At 40.4% G+C, this 24,458-nt stretch overlaps 1 protein-coding gene across 1 annotated transcript in view; it reads right to left on the bottom strand.

The window, feature by feature from the left end:
• rusc2 (RUN and SH3 domain containing 2) overlaps nt 1-24,458 on the bottom strand; it is a 56,544-nt gene that overhangs the window by 21,712 nt on the left and 10,374 nt on the right. The window contains exons 2-3 of the mRNA XM_053324943.1: nt 2,886-4,687; nt 164-770 (exon numbers count right to left, since the gene is read on the bottom strand). Coding sequence (XP_053180918.1) covers nt 164-770; nt 2,886-4,457 — 2,179 coding nt within the window. The 5' untranslated portion in view covers nt 4,458-4,687. The remainder of the gene's footprint in view (nt 1-163; nt 771-2,885; nt 4,688-24,458) is intronic.

Raw genomic sequence — 24,458 nt, forward strand, 5'->3', positions numbered from 1 at the left:
GTAAATTTAGAAAACATGGCTCCAAATTAGGGGAAATGTTGCAATTCTGTGTCTGATATCTGTATAACAAGGTATAATGATGTGATGCTGTGATGATACGAAACTGTTGTGTGTCTTCTGCCCCCTCAAGACCTAAATAAATGATTAATGCATGAAGACAAACCTTCAGCTTTGGCCCGAGCCTCCTTTCCTCCTTCCAGGTGTCTCTCTATGCTGCCTTGGCTGTAACATCTGGTGAAGGGAACAGGTGACAGGCTGCAAGCATCCGCCTCCGCACGCTGCTCCAGGATCGGAGAAAAATCCACAGAGGAGTGCGAGTGAGTGGACGAGAAAGGGTCTGCGGACGTCTTCATCGACGGCGACCCCCCCGAGCCTCCGTTTCTCCGCTTGCTTCTGGCGATCTCGGCGAAGGAGGTGACCCGAGGAGGAGGGGCCGGTGCCGGGGCGATGCCCTCGCTGAGCCGGACGGGGCAGCTCAGCATGCGCTCCAGAGATCCGAGCCGAGGAGACGGAGATTTATCCAGGTTGCGGTCGTAGCTGCGAGAACGGGGACGGCTACCGGAGGCGGAGGTGGAGGACGAGGCCCCGATGACGCCCCGGACCCCCAGAGGAGGGGAGATATTGACATACACCTGACCTTCAATCACAGCAGGAGCAGCTTCACCCCCGCTGGTTGCCTGCTCAGTCTTTTTCTCCTCCTCCTCCTCCTCTTCCTCTTCTTCCTTATTATCATTTTCATCATCATCATCATCATCGTCATCTTCATCTCTCTGAACGATGACAACAGGGAAATAAAAGAGAGACAGAACACGACAGTCACATGTTAGTTCCTCGCCAAATGTGCATGAATCATCCTTCTGGGTTATTTTAAATTCTACCATCACATTTTTTCCTCCTGTTGAAAGTTTCCAAAACACACGACGTGACCAACATGGAGTCAAGAGTTACATCAGAAAACAAACCTAAACAGACCTGAACTTCCTTCCTGCTATATTTGCTTTGACACAGTGGCTCTGTGACTGATATTAGTACTAAAATAATCCCCAGACACGATGATATCACATAACTCCAGACAGTAGCTGATCTAAATAGAGAATCAGACTAACACCAGAGTCAGGACAGTATTAAGTCCACGGTTATTGTCATTTCACGGCGATTTTACTCCATTTACTGCAATTTTTCCATTCGTCTATGTTTTGTGTTGCATGCTGAGTCACTTGTCTGATTCACCTCTATTTGTCTTTTTTTTTTTCCTTTTGTGACATTAATGTTTTCCTCAGAGATGTTCTGTCTTACCTGCACAGACCAACTAGTCTCATTGTCTTATTAAATTGAATTATCTGCCTTTTATAAAATCAAATTTGAGGCTTTTATTCATATCATGCAGTGTACTGGAGCTGCACTGTTATTCTTACCCTCCTCTTTTATCTGACTGATCTTTTATTTTAGTATATTTTTATGTTATTTAAATCTTTATTCTATTTAAATGTTTTTTTTTAAATAATGTCGTAAGTTTATTTAACATGTAGCCTTGATGCCTTTTATTTTCCATCCATCCATCCTTCCTTCCTTCCTTTCTGTCTTTCTTTCTCTCTTTCCATCCTTCCTTACTTCCAGTTTTTCTTCCTTCCTTCCTTCCTTTCTGTCTTTCTTTCTCTCTTTCCATCCTTCCTTACTTCCAGTTTTTCTTCCTTCCTTCCTTCCTTTCTGTCTTTCTTTCTTTCTCTTTCCATCCTTCCAGCTTTCCTTCCTGTCTTCTTTTCCATCCTTCCATCCTTCCTTCCTTCCTTCCTTCCTTTCTGTCTTTCTTTCTCTCAGCCCTCAGCGACTTCCAGCTTTCCTTCCTGTCTTCTTTTCCATCCTTCCTTCCTTCCTTCCTTCCTGTCTTTCTTTCTCTCTTTCCATCCTTCCAGCTTTCCTTCATGTCTCCTTTTCCATCCTTCCTCATTTCTAAGCCACACAAATAAGCTTGCTTTAACTTGCCTTTAGTTTAGATCATATAATCATTATAATCTATTTATCAGTTTTATTTCTAACACTTAAACCACAAAGAAAATGCCACATTAATACATTTCCAAGTATTGAAGTTGAGTAGCTGAAACAGTTTTGATTCTCTAAGTCTGTGATAACAAGAAAACAATAACCTGAGAGCCCAAATAGATGTCACAAATAATTCCCATAATCCATCTGCAATCAACAGCGATGAGATGTGAACATACAGTTAGACTGAAGCAGGAAGGCAGTGTGGATTATTCTGTATTTGAAGACAAGTGAGAGAGAAAACTGTTTCTTCATTGCTGTAAATCAGCCACCAAGCACATGATTAAATAATATGGAAACTAGGTAATATGTGCTTGTGTGTGGCTGACTATTGAAAATGATCATAAATCAGATTTTAGTGGGATTGAATCAGTTGTAATTGGCTCACAAAACAAGTTTTGCCCTTTTTTTAAATACACACTTCCTGTTCTGCCTAATGTGATGAAGCCAAACCATATATTTGTTTATTTTCTGTGTATCTAGATATATATATTTAATTCAATAAAGCTTTATTTATGACTGTAAGAGTGATTGTATGCAACAGTTTTCCACCCACATCAACAGATACACACACAGAGGATAGGAAAGAAAAAAGAAATGGTGTTTATCTCAGAGCTAAAAATCAATGAAAAGGATATAAGCTGTAAAAACTAAAAGTGGAATTGTTAATAAATACATATTAAATAACTTAAAAACACCAAAACAAAAATTTAAAATATATCCAAAGACTATTTTATATTAGTTTTGTGCCCTATGTGTTAGTTTGCATGTGTCAAATTTTGTAATAAACCTGAGAGAAACAGATTAATATATTCTTAAAACTACTAGTATAACTCTCCACTCACCCTTAATGACTCTACATCTTCATCCTCTTCCTCCACACCCTGCTCAGCCCGCTGCCTGAACAGGAAGTACTCGCTGGGCTGAGTCGGCGTTGGGCTTCCTTTGCTGTGTTCATCAGAGCAGCTGTTCACCGACGAGCCTGCTGGACTCGGGGACGACTGGGACGAGAGATCGCAGGTCACCAGCTTGTAATAGTTCTGCGTGGCGACCACCAAGCGAGCCTGGCTTTGCAGACAAGACGCGAGGTCACCGGACGACCCAAAATTCGGAGGGTGGAAGGAGTTGCAGTTAGCGTCGAGGTCAAGCGCGCCCTGGTGCTCCACGGAGCAGGAGCAGGTGGAGGAAGTGGACAGCTGTGGCTCTCGGATGAGAGGGAAGGCGTTGCCAAGGCAGGAAGTCTGTTGCTGTGAGAGGGGAGGCTCTGTGGGCGAGGTGTGGAGGTCTAAATAAAAAGCTCCTGCAGTTGAGTCACGACGGTTCCCCTGTGGGTCGGACACAGACGAGGTGCAGGAGAGGTCGGTGGAGCTGTTGAGGTTGGTCGGCGCGGGGACCGTCGACTTCTCCGGGACGCCGTTGTTCATCTTGTTGTAAATGGCGCTGAAGTTGACGAGCACGCCGTCCGAGCTGTTGCAGGAGGAGTCGCTGCCGTAGCCCTGATGGCACTCTGAGAAAGGCTCCGAGAAGGCTTCAGGGAAGTGTTGGGGGTAGTTTTGGGAGAGGACGCAGCAGGAGCAGTGCTGGGCGGAGGAGGTGGAGGAGTACGACCCCGTCTTGCTGCTTCGGCCGCACCGCATGGGATGATCTTCATCCTCTTCGTCGTCGTCGCCCCAGTCGTGTTCTCCGCAATCCATTGACATGTTAGAGCCGCTGCTGCCATGGCGACGCTGGCTGTCCAACCCGAGGATGTCCAGGTCCTCCAGGTGGTTGGAGAGATCCGAGACGACAGCCCTCAGCGACTCCCTGCTGCCGCCTCTCACCGAGCCGTGCAAGACGAAAGGCTCCGAAGCAAAGCCGAGGTCATGCAAGCGGAAAGGAGCGATCCCGTCGTCGAGGCCGGAGTTAGTGTCGCTGTGGAGGTGAAAAGAGGAGTCTTCGAGGTAACCGTTCAGGTTGTCGCCGTCCTCCTCCTCTTCTTCTTCGTCCTCGTCATCCTCGGTGTTCAGCAGGAACGGATTGTGACGCAGCGGGTTCCTGTTTCTCGGCTTTGCTCTGGGTAACGTGTGAGCTGTGATCATCTGATCCTCTGAAGTGCTGGAGGTAAACGATGAGTCATCGCTCGCCGTGCTGCCCCCCTTCCCTCCGCCCTTCCTCTCTCTTCCTCTGTTGTGAGAGGACCAGGAGCCACTGGAGGTTTGGATCAGACTGCTGTAGAGCAAAGCCTCTCTCTGGAGGACGTCTCTCTCGGGAAGCGAGGTGGTGCGACTCAAGCCCAGGTTCTCCGGCTGGCTGAACGGGTTGCTCCTCTTCAGCGAGCCCCCGCAGCCCCCCTGCCGCCCCCCTGACACCTGGCAGTGCACCAGGGGGATGTGGTGCACGATCAGGGTCTCGCCAGACAGCTTGGGAGGGCTGTCCATGGTGCAGGAGGAAGGGAGGGTGGGACTGTAGCTACAGCTGCAGAGGGAGAGGGAGGCCCTGTGTGGGTGAAGGGAGGGGTGAGGGGGAGAGGGGGAGGGGAGGAGGGTAAACGTGTGGTGCGTTGAGGATTTTGTGTTCACACTCTGTTCGCTGGGCGCAGCTCTGCAGGGCTGCCAGGGATTTGGAAGGAGAGGTCGGGGAAGTCGACACCGTGGTCAGAGTGGTACATCTGGAAAATAGAAAGAGAGAGAAAGAGGAAGATGTTAAGAGAGCGTGATCCACATCCAGACCTAAGGCTGCACAGTAATCACATTTATCTTTGTAAAAATTATACTAACTTCCACATCAATGTTAGCTGATTTATATTGTTTGATGTACTGTTGTTGTTTTATCATCGTCTTGTAAGGCAAGGCAGCTTTATTTATATAGAACATTTCATACACAATGGCAGCTCAATGTGCTTTACATAAAACAAACATGTAACACTAAGAATTGGAAACAAAAAAAAACATAAAAACATGATAATTGAGAATTAAAAATAAAACCCAAACATTAAAACATACAATTAACCCACCACCCCACTAATAGTAATACAAATATAAAACATAAAAATAGGAAGAATAGAGCATTAAATATAAGATTGTAGTATAAAATAAGGATTTGATTTGCTTTAAAATCATTAGAAGGACATAGAGTGCAAATGAAAGATTAAGGTCCATGACTCCATGAGTGCTTTGAAAGGCACCTTTAAATAAAATACATTATTATTATTGTTGTTATTATTACTATTATCACTATTACATGGTCATAGAAATCATGTAGAGCGAGTACAGGAATTAGAAATTGATGAATAAAATGATATTAGATCATTTAATCACAAGTGGTTTGCTTTTGTTTATCTCAGTTGGGACAAACCAGCACCAGAGTTTTGTTGCTTTTATATTCCTCATTGTGTTTTTAATAGAAAATGAGTCCTCCTATTTTTATTTTTGAACTTTAATCCCTTTCAATCCTTTTATAATAAGATATTAAGTCAAGGTCACCCATATGTAAAAGCACCAGACCGAAATAGGAGTAGAAAACATGGAATATTCAGTAGGATTTTAATTATTATAATCATTTTTAAAGGGATACTCCACCAATTTAGTATTGAGCCTGCATAAAATTGGGTGACATGTGGGTGAAATGACCTTTTATCAATATGATTTAAATATGTCCTGAACTTTTGTGATGATATGTGTTTTCAGCAGTTCTCTCTTAGTTTATTTTCTGTCTGGGATGAGCAATGTTTGTGCAACAAAACCAACATAAACTAACCTGAGCTCTAAAAACAGCCGCAGTATCAGTAAAGAACTTTATATCCTTTATTACACTGAGCAGGGTGAGTCAGCAGCATGTGAAGTGGAAACGGTGAGTTCCTCACACACACACACACACACACACACACACACACACACACACACACACACACACACACAGCAGCTGACTCTTTAACAAGGCTATGATCTCATCACACAGACACACACAGACTTACAGTACGAGTACATTCAAAGGAAACACACATCCATACCATCCAACAAAAACCTACTAAATAAGCTAATAAGCTACACAGCTAATAACCAGACTATTTAAAATGAAGCTATAGTTTATACTTTATAACTTAAAATAAAGAAGATGTTTTAATTCCCTGTTTCCTCTGATTTATGGACACTTTCGCAGAATCATACACTAGCCTGAGCCAGTTATCTTTCAATTATTCCACTTAATTAAAGCTGTTAATTGTAAAGGGGATTTAGATATAATGAATACAGATATACTATTTGTAATTATAGCAAACAAATTAGAAGAATATAATAGCTTCTATCGCTTGTGAAGTGCATTATTTATATTTAATCCTGGCGTTTGTTACCCTTAGTCATATTTTAACACTAGGCCTTTCATTTACTCCAAAAAGAAATCTTAAAGCACTAGTTTTGCACTCGACAAATGGTATGAGAAATGTTTTGCACTGCATCAAAATAAGTGAAACAGCTGAGAATATTAATGGCAGTATGTTGATTGTAATGTGAATGCTATATAAAGCCTGTGAAGGCACTTTAGACCGCTACGAGCCACCAAAAATATATGAGACCTGTAAGAAATCAATGATCCCAAGTGTAATGAACTCGTTAAATTAATAGATACATAGCAAATCTTGCAGGGCCATCCCCCCAGAAACAATTAGCAGCAAGGCGGCGAAGGTGGATTAAAGTTTAAAATGCTTTGGGTCAACTTTTCAAAAATAATGGGAGAAAGGTAGAGAGGTGGAGAGTGAAAGGTTTATGAGAGGATAGTGGGATGTTGAGTTATGGTTTATGGTTTGGAGGCGGTGGCGCTGATATTAAGACAGGAAGCAGAGCTGGAGGTGACAGAGTTGAAGACAAGAGTGGATGGAATAAGGAATGAGTATATTCAAAGGTTGGATGGCTTGGAGACAAAGTGAGAGAGAGATGCTGGTAATACTGGGAGCAGGAGAAGAAGACATGCAAGGTGGTTGGTGTGATGAAGGAAGAAGAGAAGGAAACAGATGATCCGCTGTGGCGACCCTTGACAGGAACCAGCAAAAAGACAGGAAGGAGAAGAGGAGGAGGAGAAGAAGAAGAAGGAGAAGGAGAAGAAGAAGAAGGAGGAGGAGGAGGAGAAAATGCTGGATGGTTTGGAGACAAAGCGAGAGAGGTGAGATTGAGATGGTTTGGACATGTGTGGAGGAAAAGGAGGAGGAGGAGGAGGAGGAGGAGGAGGAGGAGGAGAAGGAGAAGAAGAAGAAGAAGAAGAAGAAGAAGAAGAAGAAGAAGAAGAAGAAGAAGAAGAAGAAGAAGAAGAAGAAGAAGAAGAAGAAGAAGAAGAAGAAGAAGAAGAAGAAGAAGAAGAAACTGCTACTGCTTGAACCACCTTCATATCTTTTCATTAGCAAAGCTGTTTATAGATGATATGTAATGCTGTTGCCATGGTTACTGGCCAACCTGTTGACCCAGATGTGGCACAGGTAATTTAATTCATTCGTTGATTTCTTTATTCTTTTCATTTTCTCTCTTTAGTAAAGGATTATATAAAAAAGGGTAGAATATGGAGATGGATCATCTGGAATGAAGGTTTAGCTTTAAATGATGAGCTCGCTGGCTCGTGACCTGAAACCAGACGAGACTACAAGTGCTAACTAAGACTCAAGACTTATCCCTCCATTACACCTGCTTAGTAAAACATAATCCCACAAAAGGTTGAGAAGCCAAATTCAAAAGTGAATTTTGATTATTTCCGGACGTCTGCAAAGAGCATTAGCGACGAAAAAGAAAGAAAGAAAGAGAGAGGAAGAGAGAGAGAGTAAAGAAGGACAGAATTAGAAGATCTGATTAAGGATTTAACAAAGCTAAGCGTTTATAGCTGTGCTAACAGGCTACTAGCACTGATGCTAACAGGATATAATCATTACCACACTCACTATCTTAGTTTAGCATATTATCCTGCTAACATTCGCTAATTAGCACCAAACACAAGTACAGCCGAGGCTAATGAGAGTTTAATTATAGTCTTTTAATCTCTTTTTAACCTAGTTTCAGTCTTGCTTTTAATAAACTTTCATCTCTTTTCTTTAAATTTACTTTTCTTTTGTCTTTTTCAATCTATTTCACTTTTTAAAAAACTATTTTACTCCAAGTTTTAATAAACCTTTTCTCTTATTCTCTCTTATTTTACTTTTTTATTCATCTGTTTCTTTTATCTTTTAATCTCTTTGATCTCTAGATTTGGTCTAACCTTTATTAAATTACCTCTTTTATTGGTTTTTGGTCTTTTTAATCTATTTTTACCTAGACTTTCACTCTTTCTATACTTTTAATAAACCTTTTCACTTATTCTCTCTTATTTTACTTATTTTATTTACATTTTTATCATCCTTATTTTCTCTTGTGCATTGGTCTCAACACTCAGCACTTTACATTAACATGTATGAAAGGTATATAAATAAAGTTTGATTGATTAATTGATTGATAACAACATGCAAAGGATGAAGAGACCTTTACAGGTAACAAGTGTATTAAGTGCTGCTTCATCATTTATATTGTATTGTGCTAAATAAAGAGATGCGAGAGGTCAGATGAGGTTGCAGACTGCAGCTCTGAAGCTATATGCTAACACAGTGCTTAATGCTAACACAGTGCTAAATGTTATCACAGTGCTAAATGTTAACACAGTGATGCTAACACAGTGCTAAATGTTAACACAGTGCTAAATGTTAACACAGTGCTAAATGCTAACACAGTGCTAAATGCTATCACAGTGCTAAATGCTAACACAGTGCTAAATGTTAACACAGTGCTAAATGTTAACACAGTGCTTAATGTTAACACAGTGATGCTAACACAGTGCTAAATGCTAACACAGTGCTGCAGGTTGACTCAGCAGCAGAGTAATAACTGAGCCGCCTCTCTTGACAAATGACCTTTTTAAAGTGATATCAGCTGTCAGGTCGGCCTCGGCTTCACCTGCATCGAGACATTATTATCTCCTGGCTCTGCACAAAGAAGTGATGGCTACCCATGATGCCTAGCTGCAGGAATGAATGGATAAAAAATAAAATATAAAAAAGATGCAGGTTGACGGATGTGACTTTAACATTTAAAGTTTTGAAAAGAAGCCCATCTATCATTGCTGTTATTATTATTTGTCACAGCTCATGGGAAGCTTGGTATTAAATATTTATACTCGCTCAGCTGCTCTGAGTTGTTTAGTCTCAGTCGGAGCAGTTGGGAGTCACCTGCCTCGCTGCCACGCTGCCTTGCTCAAGGGCTCCTCGTGGTAGCTCGTGAGCTTTTATAAATTCATCTTCACTGTTCATATTTATGCCTTAAAGTCCGCACTGAAACAACACACATACAGCTATGTATTGGATATGTGCACCTATATCTTCCTCTACTGCTGCTTTAACAAACTGGCATCATGGAGGAAGACACAGATCCTCTTGTTACATCAAAGACGACACAGAGACCAAAACCCTGAGTCACTGCTGGCTGCGTTCAACATCAGTCACACCAAGAAGACGATACAGAAACTTTCCTTTATCTGTTTAATGGATATTCACTGATTATCGTGTTTGTGCTGATAAATTAATTTTAAGACCAAGTCCAAAATAAATCCAGGCTAACTCTACAGTACAGTCTGATGTTTCCTGTTTGTGGAAAGTGACATTAATGAGATTAGGTTAGTGGTTCGGACGCAGAGTTCAGGCACCGATAAGAGAAACTAAAAGGGGTTTAAGAGATTAGCTGCAGGGTCAGTTAGCATTAGCTGTTAAACACAAGACTATTAAAAACACTCTGTGAAAGATTTCTTTGTTCCAGCTGCACTCTCTCTCTCTCTCTGACCTTTTTAAACTCTGGAACCTTATGATAGACAAATCTGATTTTAGAAGATGAAACACACTCAAATTCTGCATTAAAACCAGAGTTGTGATGATTGGGTTGAACATGAAATTTGCAGCTTTTGTGTTAAATTAAAATATATTCAAAATGTAGATGTGTGTCTTTTCCACAGAGGTTGAAGAAGAAGGAAGGAAAAGAAGGGAGGGAGGGAGGAATGGAGGAAGGAAGGAACGAAGGAAGGAAGGAGGAAATGAAAGAAGGAGGGATGGAGGAAGGAAGCAAGGAAGGAAGGAAGGAAGGAAGGAGGAAACGAAAGAAGGAGGGAAGGAGGAAGGAAGAAGGAAGGTAGGAACGAAGGAAGGAAGAGAGGAAAGAAGGAAGGAGGAGGAAATGAAAGGAGGAGGGATGGAGGAATGAAGAAGGAAGGAAGGAAGGAAGGAAGGAAGGAAGGAAGGAAGGAAGGAAGGAAGGAAGGAAGGAAGGAAGGGAGGAACAGTCAAAAAAGAGACGAGGGAGGACGATAGAAAGGAAGACATATTAAATATCTATGTGGAGAGAAACACAGACACAACGTTCCTAACCCTTCTAAACCTTCCACTCCAAACACAAAGCTGCTAACTTAATTACACACTGTCACCGAAGTCCTTAAATATCGTCTTTATGCGTCCGCTTCCTCCCTTCAGAGTCCTGATATGTATGGTTTCCTGAATGCTACTGAGCAGAGATGTTTAATGCTGTTATTTTAAAATAATACCAGCTCGTTACTTCACTTCCCAAACATTTCCTTCAGGGGACGAACGTGGAGTGGGATTTCTACAAAAGGCTCTTAATTGCACATCAAACGTTTTAAACCCGTTAAACTAAAACGAGTGGGAAGCACAGCCCCGATAATACAGCGTTCATAAGGCTCATATCAACATTAAAATTAAAATTGTTCCTTTTGTTCCCCTAAAAATAATTGTGATGAAGAAATAAGCAGAAAAAATAAAACTTGTCATCACTTTAAGTCAGGGGTGTCAAATATGCGGTCCGAGGGCCAGAACCGGCCCGCCGAAGGGTCCACTCCGGCCCACTTTCCTTCCTGTCTTCTTTTCCTTTCTTCCTTCTGTCTTTCCTTCCATCTGTCCTTACTCCCTTTCTTTCTTTCTTCCTTCCTTTCATCTGTCCTTCCTTCCATATGTCCTTCCTTCCATCTGTCCTTCCTTCCTTCCTTCCATCTGTCCTTCCTCCCTTTCTTCTTTCTGTCCTTCCTTCCTTCCTTCCTTCCTTCCTTTCTTTCTTCCTTCCTTCCATCTGTCCTTCCTCCCTTTCTTCTTTCTGTCCTTCCTCCCTTTCTTCTTTCTGTCCTTCCTTCCTTCCTTCCTTCCATCTGTCCTTCCATCTGTCCTTCCTCCCTTCCTTTCATCTGTCCTTCCTTCCATCTGTCCTTCCTCCCTTTCTTCTTTCTGTCCTTCCTTCCTTCCTTCCTTTTTTCCTTTCTTTCTTCCTTCCTCCCTTCCTTCCTTCCATCTGTCCTTCCTCCCTTTCTTCTTTCTGTCCTTCCTCCCTTTTTTTTCATTTATTAATTAAAATGGTATTTTTTTCCACTGTACTGTTGTGTCTATTTGAATTTCTCCCAATAGGGATCAATAAATATACATCTTATTTAATCCTCATTAAAGTAAAAGTGCAAATGTCCTTATTAGGTTTGACTAAAGTTGTATAAAAAGTATTTAAGTGAAACTAAACTTGACCTGACTTTAAATAAATCATCATTTTTTAGACAAAAGTTAAAACTACCAGACAGGTAACTGATAAAGGTAATTAAATGACACACTCTGGTATTTAATCTACTTTAAATAGTACAGTGGGTTAGATTTGACAGTACAGTAGGTTATGACTTAATAATGAACCAAAAAAAACTGACATCAGAAACACGTCACCGTCTCCCGCAGGAAATGTCGACCTGTCACATGACCTGTCGAGCTCAGCTTCAGTCCGATCATAAAACATCCACGACAGCCAGTCACTGAATAGCGCTCTGTGTTAACTGCTGGACTCCTTTGTAAGAGTGGCACAGTGGGGACAGATGTATACGAGCTGCCAGACTATTCCAGTATTGACAGCACACACACACACACACACACATAGAAACACACACACACACACACGCACACACACACACACACACGAACACATAGAAACACACACACACACACACGCAAACAGAAACAGAGAAACTTGTGAAAGGGTTGAAAGAGGGCCATTGAATAGACTTGCCATTATGCTTCCTGCCACACACACACACACACACACACACACACACACACACACACACACACACACACACACACACACACACACACACACAATCCATCTTCCTAAATAACAGCTCAATTAAAGAGCTTTTTCACTCAAAACAGTCGCTGACAGACATATATTATAAATATCTGAACCTAAACTAAGAATAAAATATGATCTATCAAATATTCCTTTACATGTACAGCACTTTTAAATGTTGAAAAGTTGGAAAATTATATTATTGAACTCCAAGAAAAACAAATATTATAATAGAAAGAGGATTTCAAGCTTCTAAGACACAGAAATAGTTGATTTAAATAATTCAAAAAGCTCCTTCTGGTGCCTTTGAGCCAACAATAACACCGCTGAGCTCTCCGTCTTGTTGTGTTGTGTGTTTTTATTTAAACCAGATTACAGCCGATGAGATCAGATAATGGGTTAACAAGAACAAAGAGGCTGAGTCTCGGCCAATCGAATTTCATTTCCCACGCAACATCAGAAACCATAGCTACAACACCGGCCTATCAGGGAGGAGCAGTGCCGAGAGAAAGAGAGAAGGAGAGAGTCACAGAGACACGTTACAGTATGAGACAACAACCACAAAAATAATCCAGGGAGGAAAATATAGTGACGTAACCATGGCAACAAGCGTGGTGACAACAAAGAGAGGAGAGAGGACGAGACGGATGCTTATAGACTGAGATTCATTAGTGTTGTTTTACCTATATGATGAATCTCAGACACAAATGATTTAATCAAATTATTTAATCCAGTAAAGATATTATGCACTAAAACAAACAAACTTAATTTATTTTTTCTTATTAAATTATTAAATTATTTATTTTTCATTTTATTTTTATTATATATTGTATTTGTTTATTTATTATTATTTATTTCATTCGTATTTATTTTTTATTTATTTATTTTATTTTAATTTATGTATTATTTATTTATTTTAATTTATTCATTTTAATTTATTTATTTTATTTTATTATTTCTTTGACTGCTTTTTTCTCCTTTATTTTCATATCTTTAATCTATCTGATGGTCTATGATGGGACCAGGATCCCTGTATATTTATTTTTCTTTAAAAGGTCAATTAAGTTATTTGGCAAGATTACGGAGCAAGATGAAACAAATGTAATAAATTATTAAAAAATGTATGCTGGGGGGATTTTGAACATCCACAAAGGGGCTTTTAAAGACAGCTCACTAAGCAAAAACTTGCAGAGGAAAACACACAAAAAAGACATGAATATATCTATTTTAATAACCAGTTAAGATACATATATACGTGCCACTAATGACAAGTATAGCATACGGCAAATATGTAAATTAGGACAAAGAAAGAAGGTTTTATTGGCTCATTAAATAAACTCTAACCTGAAATTTCAACCCTGCTTCTTATATTCAGACTATTTTTAAAAATATTTTCTATGGATGTGAATCATCGTATATAAGAACTTACTGTCTTTACAGATACAGCGCAAAATATTATAATTAACCTCATTATGTTCTTCATATATAGCTCATACTGTATTGTTAAGTTCATTACTTTAATTATATAGGGTCATTCATAGGTATAATTTGTATTCAGAAAGTTGTAAATCTTTAATATTATGCTTAAATATGAATATTGAGTGATTTGTTAGGGTTATTATAGCTATATTCACTCTCAACTAGAACAAACTCAGAGTCACGTAGAGTGGAAGTCATAAATCTTTGCACAAACCACAACAGGAATCAGCTAAATGATAGAAAGCATCGGCCTGTGAGACAATCTGTCACTGTGAGAGGAAACGAGCCATCATTCAAAAGGTCCGCTTCTCATCTGAAACTCACTGAGCGAGGGAGGAAAAGAAGTAAAACTGATGGGAGATTTATCTGAGGTTCAACTAAGCATTTACGTTTAGGAGTTGGAAGATGAACACACACACACACACACACCTCCTGAGTGTATTCAGCTTCACATTCATCTCTCTAGTAGTCAAACAGGAAACGCAGAAGAAGACAAAATAAATGAGAAAACGAGAGAAACAGACATTTCCTGTCTGTGCCAATACTCTAATAACTGGGGATTCATTCAGAGTTGATTGGCTTTGATTTTTCTCCACAAACAAAAGTGCTCCTTAATGAATCCTCTGGAAAAACCCCCGTTACTGTACAGTATGTCATCGTTTTGGGAGAGAAAGGGTGGGAAATCGACCTATTTATGAACACACACACACACACACACACACACACACACACACACACACACACACACACACACACACACACACACACACACACACACACACACACACACATCCATACACACACACACACACACAGTGAGGAAAAGGAAAAGCAGTAACAAAGGATATCCTCCCTCTTATATCATCTGGGCCGTACTTCCAGGAATAACGCCGAGACTGGGAGGAGGGCATCCGAGGGGAAGGCGCACCCTCACCAGACGGGACAGACGGGACAGACGGCACAGCGGGGGGGAAATGATGATGATGATGATGATGATGATACTAATGATGACAGATGAGCCTGAATCACAGCTGGATGTTTACTGAATGCCGTCAGACACAAAAATGGGCAGAAAAACAAACTTTTTGGAGCATAAAGTTTGTTCCAAAGCTCAGATTTCTACCATCATGACTCACTTGCATGCTCACATTCTTCTTGGGGAACGTCACTATTGATTGAAACTTTATGCATCGTTCATATAAATATACAAAAGTGAAAAATAATGATAAATGATTGTACCAATATCTCACATAATGATACAATATTATCACTCTGTTAAAGCTCATTTTAAAAGGCTCACTCGACATTTAATTCACTTTTTAAAAAATGACTAAATGTTTAATGTCACTGTAGCTCAGGAGAAAGGGAGGAGAAGAACTAAAAGGTCAAATTAGACCAATGCCAATATGATGAAGATGGCCTTAGGAGTAAAAAATGAACAATATATTAGGTTTGAAACAAATATTTTAGTCTCTTAAGAGCACAAACTAGAATATAATACAGATATAGGTAAGAGAATAAAGGTAAAACTTTAAACTTCAAGTAGCTCAGTCTACTGCTAACATGGTTTGGTTAATATAATATAGACATACTTATGTCTATGATCTTTACTGCAGCAAGGTACTCGCGTATCCTCAAAAAAACGTAATTTCTGGTATTCTACGTCACTTCCGTCATGCCAGAGGCTTTTGTCACGTCAGGGGCTTCTGCTCCGGGGCTGCAGCTGGATGCTACTCGAGAGATTTCTGCTGTTAGCTCTACTTATATACAGTCTATGTGCTAGCTCAGCTGGTAGCTCGGCGGCTAACTCGGCCAATAATACTATCCAGCTGCATGCTACTCAACTCGGCGGCTAGCTCAGCTGGTAGCTCGGCGGCTAATTCGGCATCTAACTCCGCTGCTAGCTCGGTGACTAGCTCAGCGGCTAACTCAGCTAACTGGCTAACTGTAGACTGTAGTAGTAGTAGTCGTGTGTGCTGAATGTATTTATACCTCTACAGCAGCAGGGGCAGGTTTATGCAGACATCTATCATATCATTTTCAGCTAAATTCAGCAGAGTTCTGGCCTCCATATCTACACATCTCACAAATACATAAAGATGAAGGACTAAAAACTGTAAAACCTTAAACTTCAACTCTACTGCAAGCATGGTTTGGTTAATTTGCAGGCAAATAAAAGTCATTTTGACTTCTAAAATTTGGTTTAAGACTTTGTTTAATCAATATTTAACAAACTATAATATTTCAACATACAGTTAGAATCAATTTCACATTTAAATATGATTATTTAGCGCTGTTAAAACACTAAAAAGACAACCTCGACACCCAACACATCAGTTTCAACCATATTCAGCTCAGTTTTAACCTCGAAATCTGGATGTTTCTGTTTTAACCAGCTAAAAAAAAAGAAGCCCCAAAGAAAAGTAACATATTTTGAACATTTCGCAGCCATTTATGGAAGCATACTCTCCCTTGAGTGCTGCCCAGTGTTCCTGTTGCTATTCCTGTTAGATTACAGTAACATGATGCTCTGAGCAGCATTTGCACTGTTGCTTTATGTTTGTAAAATGAGCCTTTTATAATAGAATAGTTAAGCATATTTGATTATTCTGACATATCCTGTAGCTTATATTAAAAAGTTGGACTTGATTTGGTTACTTGGTGAACAGGCGAGCTACAGATGAAGAGATATTTGCAAGGCTGCTTCTGATTGTCAAGTTAAACAAAACTGCACTGTCACTGCCAACTCAGTTTTTATTCCAACTATCCTCTGTGTTCAGACTGCTGCTGTCCCCGCTCCTGTCTTAGCTGTCTGGTTGTTGAGTTACAGGCTCAGCTCTCTCTCTCTCTCTCTGTCTCTCTCTCTCTCTAATGAAAGAGCTTTTGTTTGTTGCACACATTCACCATCTCACATTGAATCCTAACAAAAAGAGCGGACGAGCTACAAAAAAAAAAAAAAAAGGAGGAATGTTGAACATGAACCACCTCGAAGTTTTTGCTCTGACTTTCAAAAAAAAAAAAAAAAAAGTCTTATCATCTTGTCTCCATCACATCACTTTCCTAAACTTCAACAAAACACTATTCTTTATGTAAGCAGGAAAAAACACAACATATCAAACATCTACACTGATAAGAAGGAGAGAAAAACTATAAAAGAAACAAAACAACGAGGAAATGACCCCAATGTCACGCTGCACTGAGCCGACTATTCAGGCTCCAACTTTCCCACCAACAGCAGCCAAGTGCTGCACAGATTACATAAAACACAACTACAGGTTAACATAAACTACTAAACTCAACCACTTCTAAACATTTAGATGTTCTAGCATTAATATTTAGAGCTGCAACTAATGATTATTTTCTTAATTCATCTTTTAGTTTATGAGTAGCGAAAAAAAAGTCCAATGCAGCTTATTTAACCCTCGTGTTGTCCTCCCGGGTCAAATTGACCCCGTCTTCTTTCCTCCCTTCCTTCCTTTTTGTCTGTACTTCCTCCACCCCTTTCTTCCCTCCTTCTTTCCTTCCTTCCTCAGTCTCTCCTCTCTTTCTTTCCTCTGTCCTTCCTTCCTTCCTCCCTCCCTCCTTTCCTTCCTTCCTTCCCTTCTTCCTTCCTTCCTCCCTCCCTTGACTTGAGGACAACAGGAGGGTTAAATGTGCTATTCAGGTTACAACAATAGAAAAGCAGCAAATCCTCAAAATATTACCCAACTATTATAATAGTTTGTCTACAATTACTTTTTTTCTCATCTGCAGCAGTTTTTTGCGTGACACTAACAGACAGATAATAATAGTTTATAGCTAAATAATAGGTCGATAAATAATCATCAGTAATGTGGATTTAAGGACTAAGTAGATAAATGTAAACCACAGAAAAGCTATAATAGTCTGTAAAGTTCAGATAATTATATTATTTTACCTTAAAAACCGGGAAAAACAACATTTCTGTCCGTTTTAAACGATGTTACCGTCATTGCTCTCATACTTCCATGCGTCCTTTACGTTGGCATGGATGTTAACTGATACATCCACCAGGGGGCAGCACCGAGTCAAAAGGGGGCAGCACAGAGTCAAACGTTTATGAAACAACAACAAACTCAAAAACAAACATGGCGACTGTGGAGGAGATATTGATAATGTTCCTCTTGCATAAAAGACAAAAACGATATGTTTAAAGTTTCTAACCAACTCACACAACCTTTCCTCAAAAAGTTTGAGTAGTTCCTCCATTGTTATTTCTTCTTCGTGTCTCACTAGAGCTACGTATCGAGTAGTGACAGCAACACTGCCTCCCCATGGTTTCTGGTGGTACTGCTCCGTTTGGTCTGTATCCGTAAGCTTGATGGAAACGTGCAGAAATACAGACGAAATGAACGCAGAGCACGGACAGAAGGCTCCGTCTGTATCTGTATCACGATATTAATATAATATTTGTTATATTGACCAGCCCTAGGTATTTTTTACTATTGATTTATCCATATATCATTTACTTATTTCATCTTTGTCTATAAAATGTAAGAAAATAGTGCAGTGAATAAATTGCTGCCAAACAGTCTCATTCACTCAATGTTATCTGATGTCTGAGTCTCCTTTGTTAAAAATGGAGATTATGATGATATAGACATATAACTTATCTTATCTTATTAATGAAGTCTTAGGTTGTTCAGACTGAAATTATTTTTTCAATGTGACCTTTAGTTTTTGAGTTATAAGAAGAAGTTAAGAAGTTGTTCGGGGGGAGATATTCAACCTTTTTCTACCTTTTATACTTTCTAAATTATTAAGCTTTTTTCCTCCAACAATTTCTCATAATAGAAGTGAAACACATTGACAATATTACAGTTTAGCTTCCAGCTTCGATAAAAGCAGCTCACCTTCAAATTCCAGCAATTAATTTGATATTTCAGCATTTTCAGCAATGCTTTGCAGCTCTCAGCTCTCTTTAGACCTTTTATATCCCAAAAGTGATTCACAATTCACTTCATCTGTGCGATATTATTATTACAAAGCATTTCTTCTTTCAGCTTTGACAGTATTATATTTTTACCTTCCAGCTTTTCTAGCCATGTATTTGAACTCTTAGCTTCTTTAGGTAATGCTTACAATTCATTTCAGATTTCAGCTTTTTTCAGCAAAACTCATCGTCTTGTTTTGTTTTGATCAACAGTTCAACATCTGCATCTTCACATCTGAGAAGCAACGAAAAAATAACACTACAATTAAATTTTGCTATTTGGCTAGAAAACAAAATGATGGCGTGCAGATATAAAAACTAGGACACAGCTTTGCCGCGGTTTGCGTGACGATGCCACCGGAGGACGAGACCATAATTAGATCAAAAGGGTTTTTGTATGGTGGCCAACTTTGGATATTTCTGCCACGTGCTGTCATGTTGGATTTTAGCACAGTAATAAAAAAATGTTTGCACTAATCTGAGAGTACAGCTGAGGCGAAGAGGAATTTAGTCATTTGTTTTAAAAGGTATCCTGACATGAACCACAATAATGTTTGACAGAGAAGTCATTAAAATGCATTGTCTGGGGGCCATTAATGTCTGAGTCAAATTTCAATGCAATCCATTCAATAGTTCATATAAGGTTTCGTATATTCTGTTATATGCTAAAATATGAGTTAGGTGGAGCAGAGGAATGTGGAACCCAGTTAAAACCAGTAAGATAACCATAAATCTACCACATACAGACTGGTTTATGAGTATATTCTAAATAAATGTATTTCAACCTGCATCCTTTAAAAGTTTCAAAGCTTCCTCTTCTACTTCCTGTCTGCTTTAACCTTCCTGTCGTCCTCCTGGGTCAAATTGACCCCGTCTGTTTTGACTGTTCCTTCTTTCCTTCCTTCCTTCTTTCCTTCCCTCCTTCTCCCTTTCTTCCTTCCTTCCCCCCTCCCTCCTTCTTTACTTCTCTCTTTCCTTCCTTCCTTCCTTCCTCCCTGCTTCTTTCCTCCCTTCCTTCATTCCTTTCTTCCTTTCTTTCCTCCCTCCTTCCCTCCTTTCCTTCTTCCTCCCACCTTTCCTTCCTTCTTCCTCCCTTGACTGAAGCTTTTAAAGACTTATACAGACAGGCATTTCTGTAATAATGTTAATTTAATGCCTCGTCTATTCATGCTTGGTTTTTGCTTTTATTGTGTTTTTGTCTGTTATTCTGTTTTTATTATTATATTTCCTTATTTATTGTGATATTTTAAGGTTGAGCGACTGTAAACTGTAAAAGTGTTGATGTTGAACAAACAAGAACTGCTGCTGTAAACTAATGTCTATGTGCTGGTTGATGAAGCGAAATATGAAGCCTTATTGATCCTGGGAGGAAAATGCTCTCATCACTTTGCCTCCTCTACATGTCACACATCCCTAAAAGATGGAAGGAAAACAGCTTCAACTATAAAACTGTATAAACTAAATAAACTTTATATAAAACATGAACAATATCTACATCTTTATCTGCATCAGTTTTTCCTCTGTATTCATCCTGCAGCTGCACATCACCGCTAAAGACTTATGAGCACTGCTGCTGAAATGTCACACCATCATTAATATCAACAGGCTTCTAATGATTTCCATTTTCCACACTGTGTGAGAACGATAACGCCTTTGTGACAGAGGAATTGTTTGAGTCATCCTCTCTCTCCTCCATTCTTTAAAAAGGACATTTACATGATAGATACTGGTTATAAAGCTTAGCACAGCTGCTTTAACCCTCCTGTTGTCCTCGAGGAGTTAGGGGGGAAGGAAGGAAAGGAGGAAAGGAAAGGAAGGAAAGGAGGGAGGGAGGAAGGAAGGAAGGGAGGAAGAAGGAAGGAAAGGAGGGAGGGAGGGAGGGAGGAAGGAAGACGGAAGGAAAGGAGGAAGGAAGGGAGGAAGAAGGAAGGAAATGAGGAAGGGAGGAAGGAAGAAGGAGGAAGGGAGGAAGGAAGACGGAAGGAAAGGAGGGAGGGAGGGAGGAAGAAAAGGAGGAAGGGAGGAGAGAAGACGGAAAGAAAGAAGGAAGGAAGGGAGGAAAGGAGGAAGGAAGATGGAAGGAGGAAGGGAGGAAGGAAGACGGAAGGGAAAAAAGGAAGGAAGGGAGGAAAGGAGGGAGGGAGGAAGGAAGGGAGGAAAGAAAAAACAGTCAAAACAGACGGGGTCAATTTGACCCGTGAGGTGTAATGTGTGTGTGTGGTTGAGCGAGTGGCAGAAAAGTGATGCTGAATGTTAAAAACTACGCTTGGTGTGAAAATGAAAATGAAATAAAAGTAAAATACCTTGTTGTCTGCTTGTCATGAAAAGAGATTCTTGAATCCTTAAAGTATTTAAAGTATTTGGCTTCAGACATCAATAATCACAACTCAGCCTTTTCATAAAGAGAAAATGGAGAGATGTCTGACTGCTGAGCGACTTCCAAGTGTTTTTAGCTCAGACACCAACCATCCTTCCCTCCGACTGTGCTTTTCTTCCAGAGCAAACTGAGCGGAGGCGTAGTCCCTTTTTATTTCTTGTGTAGTTCCTCAGAACTTCACGAAAGCCGAGAAGAGAGAGAAATCCCTCGAGACGGACTCAAGTGAGCTTTAAAAAGGAAATTCACAATAACAGCCGTGCAATTGTTGAATCCTTCTACTCATTCTTCAAAAAGGACAACAATCCCACCCCCCCACCCCCACCACCTAAAGCATTCAACCTGCAGGGAAACACTCCACACATGAGATGTATACTTTTGAATCCAAGTAGAAATGAGCACAAACGACGAATACCCGTCAATCCCTCAGACTACCGGTGAGTTCTCAGCGTGCTAAAGATGGGCACATGGCCTTGATCCCAGCTTCCCTAAAGGCTTAGCAACAGTTTCCCTCCTAGCTTGTTTTCTCTGCCTGAACTTGGAGGAGCTTACAGATCCTTACATAACAAGTCGAGTAGCGTGCTATCACTCCGGTCATGTATTAGTGTTAGCTGACATATAACACAGCAAGGAGGGGAAAGAGGAAGGCAGGAAGTCTTTATGAGGCGTCTCCTGTATATATGAAAGCTTCACTGAGTGTTGATTAGGTCTTTAAAGAAGTAGACTTCTATAAACTTGGTCGTCTTATGGAACTAAAATTGTGATAATTAACATTTTAAAAGGATTAATTATAAAAGCTGATGATGAGGCGTCAACACTGGACAAACTTAACAATACTGCTATACTTTATTTACGAGGCACTTTTCAAACAGTTGCAATAAAATAAAGACACAAAAAGATTAATCTTCGTGTCGTCCTTTTGACTGTTCATTCTTTCCTCCGTCTCTCCGTCTCTCTTTCTTTCTTTCCTCCACCCCCCTTTCTTCCTTCCTTCCTTTCCTTCCTCCCTTCCATCTTTTTCTCTGTCCTTCTCTCCTTTCTCCCTCCCTTCCTCCCTCCTTCCTTCCTTCATTCCTTCTTTCCTCTGTCCTTCATCCCTTCCTTTCCTTCCTCCCTTCTGTCCTCTCTTGCTTCCTGATTAAAAGTGATTTAAAAGAGTTCAAAGTTTCCAAAAATGTAAAATTCTCAGGAACTAAAACAAGCGTTGATCTAATTTGATTACTGACTTGAGTATTTTAAAATTATTTAAGGCGACTTGGAAGAGTTTTATGAGACAAAAAGGCCTTTCCTTCCTTCCTTCCTTCCTTCCTTATTATTTTCTTCCCTTTTTCCTTCCTTCCTTCCTTCCTATTTTCCATCAAAACTAGTAGTGACTGGCAGCGATACGAGTTTACAACAGAAATACAGTAACATGAATTTGTGACAGCTTGTAGCTCGTTCTGCTTCGGCTGCTTCTACAGAAGAGATGCTGAATGCAGGTCGGATATGACGATGATGAAGATGATGATGATGATGAGTTGGTCAACGAGAGATGAGAAGAGCTATATATCCATCACCACACCGACTCCGAACTGCCTCCACCAGACTGACTGAATGTACTGAACCGGAGCACTTTGGTATCCGAGTGGTTTCCGCACAAGCCACATAATTGCAACGTCCTCGGTTCAACTCTCCCCGTTTCCTGTCGGCCGCGCACTTTCAAATAAACACAAATAGTTTGCATGTCAGCGCCACAGGAAAAAAAAAGTTTGTGAATCAATATATGGATTGATTGGTTTTTATTTCCTCGCCCAGTGTAGCGAGCGAGTCTACCCCTCTGTCTGCAGTGAAACAGACTGAAAGCTGATCAGTCGATTCCTTCTGTCTATTCCTTCTTTCCTCCCTTCCGTCATCCCTCCTTCTCTCTTTCTTTCCTTCCTCCATCCCCCTTCTTCCTTCCTTCTGTGCTTCTTTCTTCCTTCCTTCCTTCCTTTCTCCCTTCCTCTTTTCCTTCCTTCCTTCCCTTCCTCTCTTCCTCCTTCTCTCTCTTTCCTCCCTGTACCTTCCTCCCTTCCTTCGTTCCTCTTTTCCTTTCTCCCTCCTTCCTCCCTTCTTTTCCTTCCTCCCTTCCTTCTTTCCTCTGTCCTTCCTTCCTTCCATCGTTCCTCTTTTCCTTTCTCCCTCCCTGCTTTCTCCCTTCCTTTCCTTCCTCCCTTCCTTCTTTCCTTTCCTCCCTCCCTACCTCCTTTCCTTCCTTCCTTCTTCTTCCCTTGACTCGAGGACAACATGTGTGACGCTGTGGTTAATGTCTAGTTGACTTGATTAGAACTATGTAAAGATCATGGTTTGGGTTAAAATCATCACTGGAGACACGTTTTCAAATTCCTTTAAAGATATGCAACCTTTGTTGTCATGGCAACAGTGAACACCACCATTAACTGACATGATTAGAGTTTCTAAATGTCGGTTTCGATTATTTTTCCATTAATTGCCCAGCCCAATGATCAGATGATGCTTTTATTGGCTATGTGAAAACTAAAAAAAAAAATCGAGCTTGTTCCAAAAGTCTTACAACAAAAACGATAGCTTGACGTTTCCTTCCTCCTTCCCCCTTTCTTCCTTCCTTCCTCCCTCCCTCCTTCTTTCATTCCCTCTTTCCTTCCTTCCTTCCTCCCTCCCTCCTTCTTTCCTTCCCTCATCCCTTCCTTCCTTCCTCCCTCCCTCCTTCTTTCATTCCCTCTTTCCTTCCTTCCTTTCCTCCCTTCCTTCCTCCCTCCCTCTTTCTTTCCTTCCCTCTTTCCTTCCATCCTTCCTTCCTCCCTCTTAACACACAAAAAAAGTGTGTAAAGACTTTAAGAAAGTTGAAATAATATATCTCAAACTACACAGAAAATTGTAACGCTCATAATCTATGAAATTTGAATTGATGGGATTTGTTATGAACCATCACTTTTGCTCCTGAGGTAACACTATCTCATTATAAACTCAAGCTGTAAGTAGCTCTTAACACGACTTCAGCAGCCGCAGCATTAAAACCTGCACTTCACTTTTCACATTACTTTTTCGGCTTTTGGATTTGGAAGATTTGTACTTTTAGCTTTATTGACAGCGTGTGTGGGGTGTTATTCTTTTTCCCAGCGCCTTGCAGCAAGTTAGTTTAGAGCAAATGTTGCCAACAGGGATTAATTAAGTATGATTAACTCACTGACGTAATGCTTCTTAGCTCGCTTTAACACAAACACGCAAAAAAAACAACACTGAAATATCCAATTTCTTCCTCTTCTTCTCTCTTTGCTGACTATGTCACTCTCCTCCTCTTCCTCTGGTCTGACTCCAAACACCTCTCCCTCTCTTTCTTGCCTCCTTTCGATCCATCAAGCCTCACCCTCTTCTCTCCTCCCACCCCTCCCCCTCTACTTTAGCTTCACTAAATCCCCGCTCCCCTACTTCTCTCTGCTACTCTTTCATCCGCTGTGTGTGTGTGTGTGTGTGTGTGTGTGTG

Source organism: Scomber japonicus, chromosome 9, assembly GCF_027409825.1.
Source record: "Scomber japonicus isolate fScoJap1 chromosome 9, fScoJap1.pri, whole genome shotgun sequence".
Classification (NCBI taxonomy): domain Eukaryota; kingdom Metazoa; phylum Chordata; class Actinopteri; order Scombriformes; family Scombridae; genus Scomber; species Scomber japonicus.